The sequence below is a fragment of the Panicum virgatum genome, chromosome 7N (genome assembly GCF_016808335.1).
Source record: "Panicum virgatum strain AP13 chromosome 7N, P.virgatum_v5, whole genome shotgun sequence".
Lineage (NCBI taxonomy): Eukaryota > Viridiplantae > Streptophyta > Magnoliopsida > Poales > Poaceae > Panicum > Panicum virgatum.
Window position 1 is genome coordinate 46515095 of NC_053151.1, and position 12075 is coordinate 46527169.

Consider the following 12075-nt stretch of genomic DNA (forward strand, 5'->3'; position numbering starts at 1 on the left):
CCAGGTAAGCATGCGTAATTCAAATCATATAACTTGTACCGAACATTGGTCTTCTATATGCTTTGAATACTGTACCTTTGCAATGCAGGGACCTCGAGACGCTCCTCGAGACTCGGGAATTGCTTCCCCTCCGCGGCGCCGGCGAAGGCGTGCTCGTGACCACACCGACGTCGGTAGCGGGAACGTGCTCCCTACAGCACCGGGAAGGCTACGGCGCCAACGTGACCCTTTCAGCCCTACCTAACAGCAACGCCACCGTAGATGAAGCAGCGAGCTCCCAATTGTGTGCGTGTATGATTTCTGTGTCATGCACTCTCTGTATTCGTGTTTATCTTGCACTATGAGACCTATGAATGTTGTAGACCTGGCACTATTTCTGTGTTTGATGCACTATATGTAAGACTGTCGCACTATGAAACCTATGAACCTTGTGTTTGATGCACTATATTTGTATTCACTATTTATGTGTTCGATGCAATGTATGAAACCTATGAACCAGCAGCCAGCACTTGGTGCCTTCAGGCAGTCGCAGCAGGCAGTCGCAGCAGGCGGTCACAGCGAGGTTTCTTAGCTCAAACACTGACAAACCAGGGCTGATTACTGTCGCGCCAACGCAACTGGCGCGACAAAACCGCACTGTCGCACCAACGCAACTGGCGCGACAAAGCCTGCCACCGACGGAAAAAGCCGAGTGTTATTCCCAAGCCTGTCGCGCCACCAAAATTGGCGCGACTAAGTCGTCCTGTAGCGCCAACTCTGATGGCGCGACAAAAGCGCTCTGTCACGCCAACGTCTCCGCTTGCCCAGAATGGGTTGTTTTCGCGAGTGGCCGGCGCGACAGAAGCCCTGTCGCGCCACTACATTTGGCGCGACAGTCGTCTTATCGCGCCAACGTCTCCGCTTGCCCAGAGTGGTCTGTTTTTGCGAGTGGTTGGCGCGACAGAAGGCCTGTCGCGCCACTACAATTAGGGGAAATACCTTCGGGGAAGGGTAGGGAACGATTCCCTCCACTTTTTCCCCACCAAAAATCCGGATTTTGGGGGGATCTGGGGGGTGGCGGCTGGCGGCGACGCCCTGGCTGCAGCTCTGCTCGGGGAGGAGGAGGGAAAGAAAGGGAGGGTGGGTGGGGGAGAAGGGGCTGCCGCGGGCCCAGGACATTGGCCTTGTCGCGCCATTGCATACGGCGCGACAGCGAGGGCCACGTCATCGCCGACCTGGCGCAGCGCTGGCTCAAGCCGCCAGCGTGACCACCCTGTCGCACCACATGCACTAGCGCGACATAGGCTATCTGTCGCGCCAGGACAAGTGGCGTGATCAAACAGGCTACTGCCTGCAAATAAAAGCCAATACGGATTAAACTTAAAATATTATTAAAAAAAGGTTAAAAAAACCTAGCATACTGGACTGCTCCTAGTCATCAGCCTCATAAATGAACGAAAGAATGGCATTACTCAATTGATGAACACTTTTGGGTGTGTTTAGTTCGCGAAAAAGTTGTTGTAGCACGTTTCGGTTTTATTTGACAACTATTGTCCAAACATGAGTAATTAGTCTCAAAAAATTCGTCTCGTCATTTACAACCAAATTGTACAATTAGTTATATTTTTAACTACATTTAATATTCCATACATGTATCGTAAGATTCGATGTGATTTGCGTGAGTGAAAAATTTTGGGAACTTTTCGTGAAAGTAAACACAGCCTTTGAGTTTATTGTTCTTGTTCCGTACCAATACCTTCCTTCTCGGAAACATGCGAGACTCCACCTCGAAGTTTGCACCATCGCCGGTGGTGTGTACTACTCCTACAGTTCAATTTTCTCGTAGTACAACGATGACGGCGGCGGCGGCGGCTACCTCATATTGCCACGAAGTCTTTCTTCCCCATGGCCCATGGAGCACGCCAAGGCAGACTCGGTCAGGCAGGCACGCCATGACCGCAACAAACACCCCTTGCCAAGAAGGCACACACCGTCTGCAGAATCAGAAAGCTGCCTTCTTCGTTCCAACCGATCTGAAGTTCTGGACCCCCAATGACGCCTTTCAGACTCCAAATCTGTTCGCAAATCCAGTTTCCTCGGCCACACGGACACCGCCGTCTAGAACCTCAGCCCACCTGAACGTGCTCGGCTCGCAAGACCGGCCGCCTGGCTGCCGCTCACATCGGCTTCTCTGATCCATCTCAATTCAAGGACGCTGCTGCCTGGCTGCCTCGCTTGCAATGGGGGCTCACTGGTCGCCGTCGACATGGCATCAATCTTCGGGCATGCATGTGTGCATGGACCCATACCACGCCCTGACCATCTGATCTGAACAATGGGGCAGGCGCACATTTACAATGTAGGGTCCGGTCCAGCTGCACGCATCGAATTGGAGAGTCCTTGTTTAGGGGTTTCTTCCTTCTCTCTGCATAAAAAACAAAGAAAAGAAAAGGAGAACATGAAGACGAATGAGTGTTGGTCATTGCAGTCGCCTGTCATTTATGAGAGTCAACCGCTAGCTCCCCAACTAAGCCGGGTTGATGCTTAGTGTACATGGTATTATGGTAATCAGGTCTCAGATCCAACAATCATACAACAGTGCCGCCAGATAAGAAGGTTTTGTGATCATGGTCAAATATGCAGAGTCCATGTCAATCAAGGAAAGTTTGGCAGAAGGCCGGACGGGGCAATAATCTGACTAATGATGGCACCTTAGGATTTCTTTGCAAGGAATTAGGATTTTAATGCATCGAGGAGAGAAACGCAGAATGTTCTCGGTTTAATGCATTATGAAGTTACCATAGCTATGAGCGTTCAGTGAAGCTGGCCATGTGCCTCCCTCGCCATTGCACTCCACTGTCTCCCTTGGATTGAAGCTCCCCGTGCGTGCAAATCCATCCTTACATGTGTCCTGTCAAAAGAAACAGATCTCATACAAGCCATTACTGATGTCAGTTAAATGATTGATTGGACCTCTTAACAGTAACATCTTATGGGGGTTAAAAGGGCCTCGCAGATTGCCATTGTACAAACGAAATCAGAAAAGGTACAATAATCAAAGCACCTGATTGTGGAAAGTAAAGGATAATTAATGGGCATGAGTACTAAGTGCTCCACCGGAAGCACATCAAGGCTGAAAATAGAATGGGTCAAAACTGATTAGGTTGATGACTTAAGGTCAACTTTTAGAGTAATTTGGAGACAACTGTAGCCTGTAGCTCACAAAGTATGCTTTCTTTCACCGTGTTCGGCGGCTAGCTTCCGGGCGGCTGCAGCAGCAGCCAGCAGCCGCGAGCAGCCAGCAGCAGCCTAAGCAGCAAGCCGAACGGCAGCAGCAGCCGCGAGCAGCCCGGAAGCTAGCCGCCGAACACGGTGTTTGTCATCTTTACTGATAACAATACCTATATCCACACCCTACTTTTAATCTAGTACAAGCAAAGGAATGTGTCCTTTATATGCAACTTTTACTGATTACAACAGTAAACAGTTGAAACATATGCATACATTCCCTAATGTCCATTTGTATATGTAGTCCACTTGTTAGCATAGTTTCTTCCTTTGACCAACTTCATTGTGATTGTCGTGGTGTGCAAACCCACAGCCGGGTGGCGTAATGCACCCGCCTAAACCCAGAGGGTGAGTACTCGGGGATTAGCTAGTATTAGCCCAATCTCGGTGCAAGAACACGATGAACACAGCAGGTTTAGAGTGGTTCGGGCCGCCGGAGCGTAATACCATACGTCCACTGTGTGTTGTATTGCTTGTGTTCTCAAGAGGTTGAGAACAGAGTTGTTCGGAGTGAAAACCGAACTTGTGTTGTGAGAGTCTTGGCGTGTCTAGAGCTCTGTCTTCAGAGAGTCTGTAGTGAGCCGCGAGCGCCTCCCTTTTATATCTCAAGTGAGGCGTGTACATGGCCGTTGGGTCCCCGATAGGTGGGCCCAACGATGTAGTATAAAATAACATACAATTCAGTCATTATGGCATTGCAGGCGAAGGAGATCTCAATCCTGGATTTCCTTACTCTGCCCGTGGGAATCCTCCGTCCAGCATATCCATGCCCTATCTTGTCGAAACGGTGCTAGGGTGTAGCTTACGGCGTTACCTGCAGCATAGCTAAACGGGTCATGTAGCTTGCGGCGTAGGCGGTATGATGAAAAGGTACCGTGCCGTCGTATCCATTTAATGCGGCAGACGGGCTCTGCGCGGATGCGGCGCATGCGGCTGTACTGTGTACCTCGGTAATATTGCGGTCTACAGTGAGGCCTGACAAAAGCTGCACCGAGTGCCGCGGCGGCAGAGCACGCCTCAACCGCCCGCATTGAATGCGGTGGGTGGGCGAGTCTTCCAGCGGAAGACTCGCGCCCGCGCCTGCGGGACACGTGGCGCCTCCGGACCCCACCTCGGCGGTATGTTGGTTCTACGCGCGTGGGAGGTCCGGACGGACGCGGGGAGGTCCCGGACCCCTATGGGGGGCCCGAGCCCTCGGCTGTTGGCTCGGAGCTTCCCCTCCTCAGGGACACGTGGTGTCACCGGGCCCGTCCCAGAGCGGGGAGCGGGTCCGGGGCCGTTGGCCCGGTGAAGTAAGAGCCTGACCCGTGGGGCCCGGCTGCTCCGCCCCTTATGGCGTAATTACGGATGACTACGCGAGTCCTGCCTTGCTGCAGTAGGAGTGGGTATCCCTGCTATAGGGTACCGACAGTGCTGGTTTCATATCTTTCCACACCTATGTAAACCATATGTTTGGAATTATCATGATATTGGTGCTAGTGCTACACAATAATTACTAACAACTCAATCATAAATTCTTACGATTGAAATGTACACTTTGTGGCTCTAATCTATATGTCGTAGCATCTAGATATAGGTACCATTTAAGCGTGTGGAAAAGATACTTGCACCTAGAAAGCATAACGCAACCATACAACTGTATGGCAGCAGATCCTTTTCAAATACCCTGTGAGGTTGACAGATGGATACAAATGTAAATCAAGAAATAACATTTATCAAAAAGGAGCCAGAACTATCTATGAATATACTATGCATAATCCTAGTGTCCAGAACTCTATGGCATCAAGCAGCCTAGATTTTCATGAAACCCCTTCAACTGACTGGCATTTACAAATATAACTATATTTCTCTACTTTCCTTTTCATTGCACGATGTGCTGCAATTTCTTCAAATGACAATGGAAATTTCCAGGAGAGATCGCTAAGTGTGTGGCAGGCTAGGTACGCCAGTCTTTCAGATAGAGAAACCTCTAACCAACCCTAGTATTACGCCATGATGATGGTGATATCTACCACTCATGAGCACAACTTGCTCCAATGGATAAATATTACCAATCAAGCCTTGAAATATTCAATTATGAAGGAGAACAATAAATCTAGAAAGTGAAACTAGCCTTATTTTCCACCCAACCAGCCATCATGGCGTCTTCCTTTCCATATGGCTAACCCATGGATGAAGCGCATGACAATAGCTTCTAATTATCACGTACATTTCTTTCCTTTGTGAAAAATCGACGAAGATGTGGCTGCATTCTGCGCCTGCATTACTGTCCTGGGACCCATAGCCAGAAAATGGACTAAATCCATCTTAACAATTCTCTCTTACGTTGCGTATACACTGTATTTCCTAGCTGTCAGCATCACAATCAACACACACTATACAGATAGATTGTGGCAAAAACTACCATTGCGTAAGCCAACACTAAAGGTTTGTTGAACAAACTTTTACCAAAGTTATGTGGCACCGAGACATCTTTTGATGATGTCATCTTAGCACAGATGATTAATCTGATTAGATGGTAAAAGCTGTAAGTATTGCATCCTAATCCATACATAGTTCGACTTGTACCATCAATAGTGTCACATTGACATTGACATGTGGGAACCACTTGATTGTATTATAGTTCTGGCTGAAGTAGAGATGCCAATTACGATATCATCTGTCATGTATACTCTATATTCAGAAACAGAAATTAAGATTGGAGCCCATGCAGTTATTATAGTATGCCCTAGAGAGAAGGTACTAGAAGCAATACATTATTACTTGCGCCCCGTGTCTCACTCCTAGACTTTTGGGGGATCAAGCACTTTACTACACCTTTTCACATTAGTCTGTGTATTAATAAGGTCTTCTCTTTGCTCACGTTATTTGCCTCCCTTTAAGGAATGGTATAGGATTCCAAGCCAGTGCTTAAATGTTTGATGTAGTAGTCAAAGGCAGCAGTCTTTAAAGAGTGTCCTAACAAAAGGCTGGCATGATGATCAATTTCACTTGGATGTATTTATAAGGGTTGGGCCCAAGCTTGTTTTGTTAATCACAAACAGAAACTCCCCCCCCCCCCCCTTGAGGTCATCGCCTTTAAAGAAAAATTAACATGACACTTGAATGCCAGCAAACATTTATTATGTTTCCATAAACATGCTCTAGGCATCATTGTCATATCTCTTCTACTCAATTGTTGAATTAAACAACCACATAACTCCCAACACTGTTCAATTATCCAAATAAAAGCTAAGGTCATTCCCAGTGGGAAGTTTCATGGGGTTTCATTCTCATTAAATAGCATGCCACATAGGATTTTTTGATGACATGGCATCAAATTTAAGAAGAGAGAGAGGAAACCAGTTTCATCTAGATGAAACCCTGTCTACACGGATACCAACTCTTGTTGAGTCATAAAATTAAATGCTACTTGGAGCCTATGAAACCGTGCTATGAAATTATGCATTGTAGAGGTTGTTTCAAATATCATTTCATTTTTTAGTTGCTTATGTGGCTATCTTGGAAACATCAATATGAAACACTCCACTGGGATTAGCCTAAGCTGCCAATTGATCCAGAGGTTTATCAGCATTAGCAAAGGAAAACCATTCCTTTCCTCGTTTATGATCTCACCAAATTGCAAGCAGGTACAATTAAGCAAATAACATCAATGTTCAGATGCTAACCTGCTATCTTAAACTGTGTATCTTTGGATCTTGGAGTTTCCTTGTTCAGTCAAATGAACTCTATTTATTTCACAAGTTAAAACATAATTAATATTAATGTCCAGCAAAGAATAGTAAAAGGAGATAAATGTATCTCCTAGAAATGAAGGGAAAATTTAAAGAAGAATTACTAGAAGGAAAATTTATTCTGAATATATTGACTATATTCATGACCTGTAAGAGTAGGCGAAAAATCATTGCAATTTTTCAAGAAACGAAAGGAATCTGTTCTGAAGCATCCCTTTCCTAGTCTTCTACTTTTGGTGCTTATAAGCATCCTACCACTTCACATCACACTCTTCCGACATGCACAAACCCGTTGTAATTAATTGTGACAGTATGTCTATAATAAATGAATTTTCATATTTCAAGCATTCTAAGTTAAACTTCAGTAATTTTCTCACTCATCTTAATTCTGGTGTCTGCACTGACATAATAGTTGAAGCTCAAAGAAAAGAAAATGTTCACCGAAGAGATAATAACAAGGTAAGCGCAGTAGATGACAATCTAATATCAATGCATCAAACATGCAAAAGACTTTCAACTTCAATCATATTAGGCCAGATAACCCAAGTCCTAATCAAATTTCATCCACATAAAAGGCCATTTCCGTTTTGAATGTAGAATGGGCAACAGACAACTAACCAAGATCCAGGCAAAACTTGATCAATTGCAATATAAAGATTAGTTTAAATCCTGATCCATTGTACAAAGATTCCACCCTAGAAACCTCTAATTTGGGGACTAGACAAGCGGTGACAGCCAAACAATATATACAGTACAGCAAAAGAACAGCATGCATTTATGTAGTATTGGTGGCTCCGTGCTGGCCTGGGAAGTGGATTTATACCTTGTCTTGAATAGTGGGCCAGCTACCTCAAGAATGGGGTCAGAGAGCACCTCCATTGGTCCCCAGAGACTTATTTCTGCTGCATTCACTGCTCTTTTCTTACAGCCTGCACCAGTGTACTGTGAGAGTAAACACAGGACAGCCTATTATACCGAATGCATACATCAGGTGATTCGACTTACAATCAGCAACGCAGTAACCAAGTAAAAGAAAGTTCAGATGGAAATCACAGAAACATATCAGCAGCATACAGTGTTTGTAAGATTTACCTTGTTCTTTGGCTTTCTTTTTGCTCTATGAAGACAGACCTTCGCATGATGTATAAATTTCTGCGGATACTAGTATTTCTTAAGGTTTAGTAAGAAGTGCATGGTTAGAACAAGGAATCACAATATCTCGAGCTTTTTGTACATATTATAAAAGGAAAATATGTCCAGAATCATAAATAGCAGACGGTATTAAAGTCTAGCTTGGAACAACTAAGAACTGGCAGTCTATTAAATCCATAGCATTAACAAGAATTTACATAAATATACACACACTATATTTTTCTTGAGTTATTTTCTTATTCAAACTTCCTAGGAGAAAGACATTCTTCTTTTTATATCAGTCTTTGCTCATACTTTGCTTCCAGAATCAGAACGTTTCAATTCTTGGCGAGAAGCTCAACTTCATAAAGACAACTAGACACATATAAGAATTATTATCGTTATGCTTGAAAACTATATCCAAGAATATGAAAAGGTATTTTTGGCAGAAAATGTAAATGAATGCAATGTCCTAAACAGCATGCTGTGGATTGACACCTGAAACAGCTTGGCACATTGTACAGGGCACAGAAATTTAATTCGATGGTATGTAGGGATCAGAACTGTTTAATAAATCTGACGAGGCAAGCAACTTCCTCCAGAAAATCTGTGGCCTTTATTTATGGATACAACGATTGTAATCTTTTTTCAGCAGGCATGAATGGATGGGAGCACCGAATAACCAAGTACACATAGCATCAATGGAAACAATGCGCAAAATATGAAAGCCAATTTGCTAAGTGGGCACCATGAAAATGTTTGCGCGACTACATGATATGGAATAATGTATTGGTCATACGGATCTTTATTGTTCTGTTCTTTCATGCGCTTCACAACGGAGTTCTCACTACAGCAAAAGTCCCGGTGGACTAAACTCGATACCTCTTTTAATATCCAATCAATAAGCTCTCGATAAATCAAGGTACAGCCTATCATGAATTATACATAGCACATGGAAATGCCTCAACTTGAAGAAATGATTTATTCCTCACAGTTCTTCTACAAATAGCCCTACGATTTTCTTTGCAGCTTGCAAACTGATTGGTGATTACCAATAAGTTCAATGGTGACAACTTGTTTTCAGTAGATTGAAATTTCTAGAGAAGTAACCTTAGTTGTTGATTTACGCAGAGGATTCCCATAATTACAAAGGATATGTAAACTAGGGCTGTCAGAAGAGATAAACCAAGTGGATAGCTATTTAATGTAGATCAAATGTTCTTTATCAGTTAAACACAACACCACATTTCTGAAATGCAGTCAGCACTTGTACTGAAACATATAGCACGCAGGATTAGCTCCACAAAGATGTCTAAGCTGCAAAATTATAAACAGATTCAGAATAACGTGACTATTATGACAGAAATCAATGATAATTGATGCGTTAACTGATATAAGTGTGGGAACAGATGCTCCTAAACCGTACATCAGTTACCTGATTTGATACAAAGGCTTGCGAATTTGGTCAAGTTTCCTGGTTTCCGCCAGCTGAAGCTTCAGATGGATAGGCAACACAGCAGTAAAACCTACTACACAATGAATATGAAACAAAAGAAGATTTCACCAGCAAGTAGAACATATGTACCAATGCATCAAAACCATGATCGCAAATAACAGCTGTGCATATATTGGCATGGTAAATCTGTTGTCATGTTCCCAAATATAGAATCGCAAACACAGCATCAGTCAAAAATTGCTCCAACAGCATTCAGACAGATAGCCGGAGAAGAATTAGAGAGATACAGCTAAATTCCTGGGCTCACATTGACATCAATGGACAAGATCAACCAGCGTCTTCCTCCGGGGGAACCTCTGCGGAAGCCGAAGGGACATGGAATCCTCAATCTCGATCGGGAGATGCGTCGCCACGAACACGATCCCACCCTTCTTCCGGTGCTCAGCGATGATGTACTCGAGCAGCCTGGTACCCTCCGCATCCAGCGCGACAGAGGGCTCATCCAACAGCCAGATCGGGCGGTCAATGGCGAGAAGCCTGGCGAGCTGCAGCCGCTTCCTCTGCCCCATGGACAGCATCCTGGCCTTCTCGTTCATGAGCCTGCCGAGCCCCATGAGCTCGATGGCCGGCCCCGACCTGCTGCCGTCCTTCCCCTCGAGGAGCTCGAACCACTGCACGTTCTCCAGAACCGTGAGCTTCTCCTTGACGGCGTCCTTAAGCGACATCCAGTTGAGCTGCAGCTTGTACTGCTGGAACACGCCCGGTGAGGTGATGTCGTGGCCGTTCCAGAGGATCTCCCCGGCCGAGGGGCGCGAGAAGCCGGCCAGCATGCGGAGGAGGGTGGTCTTGCCGGAGCCGTTGGCGCCGGTCAGGACGAGGGCCGTGCCGTCGTGGACGCTGAGGTTGATGTCGCGGAGCACCGTCTGCGCGTTCCGCATGCACGAGACGTTGTTGAGGAGGAGCCGCGGCGGCGGGGGGCGGAGCGGCGGCATCTGGCCGAGTGGACGGTGGCTCGGCGCGGTCGAGCTGGTTAGAGGCGGGCGCGGTGCGGCGAGGTTGGTGGAGGCGGCGGCGATGGTTGGGGGGAACGCGGCGGCGGCCGGCCGGCGGCGCGCGGAGGGGAACCACTCCCAGGGCCAGGTGGGTGACTGAGTGAGAGAGATGGACAGAAGAGGCAGGCGTTGGGCCGTGCGGACTGGCGAATGTGTTATTGTGGGCTCATGTTGGGCCTGGCGACGAAGATGATGCAGTTGGATCCACTTTCTCCCCAAGTCTGAACATTAACATTTCTGCAATTCCATGGGAATATGGGATAACAGTACACATGAAAAATAACAGCAAAGTGCTACTCAACCCGCAAGCTTTTCAAAAAAAAAAACAGCAAAGTGCTAAAAGTTTGAATCAGAACGATTTCATATAAAAAATCGTAGAGGTGTGTTTGTGTCGCCGTTTGGTTGTAAATTCGTAGTTTGAAGATGGATTTTGAGTTGTCGAAATTTTGAGTGACTGTAGACGACTTCTGTGTGACCCTATTGCGTGTAATATAAGATCTTTCTATGAATTGTTGACGAAGGCCAAAGTTAAGTTAGTGCCACCCACATCCACTTGTGGGTTGTAAGGCTTCGATGATGAACACGTCATTAGTAGCTTAATTTGCATGCAGATTGTGGCACGAAGATACATTGGCTCTGTTTGGAGAAGTATTCTAGAGTTATTTTTAAGTCATTTTTAGCTTATAGAAATAGCCCTTCACCAAAATAACTGTTGAGTTGTTTGGATCCAAAGATTATTTAGTATTTAATGCACTTTTCTAATTATTAGAGTCTCATTATCTCTGTCTTGCTACATTGGACATCACTCAAAATAACCCAAATATCACCTCTTGGGGGTCATTTCCAAATAACCACAAAATAACTCATCTGTTTGGCTCCTTATAGAGTTATTTGAGCTATTTGAGAGGGATACAAAATAACCCATAATTCCAAACAAGACCATTATACACGTACAAAGAAGGCATGAGAACGGCAGGTGCGCGAGATCAAGGGGGATCTGCGCCATTTGAGCCCGTGGCGAGTTAATCGATGACCAGGGTTTGCTAAGTCACATGATCGGTTAGCTTAGCTCTTTTATATGATATATATCACGATGATTAATTGGCCGTTAGTCGTTGGATGAGTTGTGTACTTGTGTGCATCCAAAGCATGCGCGTACCGCGGGCGTGGAGAGATGGATGGGCTGTCGGGATTCAGCTTGTCTGATTTCATGCAGGGAAGTCACAAAGAGGAACAGTGTTCTGAGTCTGGCTGAACAATGCTCCCTACCGCGATTCACTGTAGCAGGTACTGTTTAGGGAGCACTGTTCGAAAAGGGTACTGTTTTGTATTGTGGCATGGATACTGTAGCGATCGATCCTATCCATCCATCTCAGAGCGGACGGCCCACAGATACTAAAAAGTCACGAGAACCGTGTTCCCTGACTTGCAATTC

At 45.5% G+C, this 12075-nt stretch overlaps 1 protein-coding gene across 14 annotated transcripts; it reads right to left on the reverse strand.

The window, feature by feature from the left end:
• Positions 1-1632: 1632 nt before the first annotated feature.
• LOC120682239 (ABC transporter I family member 1-like) lies at positions 1633-10765 on the reverse strand. 14 transcript variants are annotated; one of them, XR_005678321.1, is made up of 6 exons: positions 9896-10765; positions 9568-9658; positions 7825-9449; positions 6936-6995; positions 2779-2890; positions 1633-2404 (listed from the first exon to the last, which is right to left on the reverse strand). XR_005678321.1 is itself a non-coding variant. In XM_039964062.1 (2 exons), exon 1 carries the CDS (start codon positions 10578-10580, stop codon positions 9903-9905), a length of 678 nt encoding a protein of 225 aa, XP_039819996.1. In that variant the 5' UTR covers positions 10581-10765; the 3' UTR covers positions 7625-9661; positions 9896-9902. The 14 variants fall into 14 exon arrangements, 1 of the variants encoding a protein (XP_039819996.1); XR_005678319.1 differs by having other exon boundaries at positions 9568-9661; XR_005678316.1 differs by having other exon boundaries at positions 7825-7930; positions 8094-9661.
• Positions 10766-12075: the final 1310 nt, after the last annotated feature.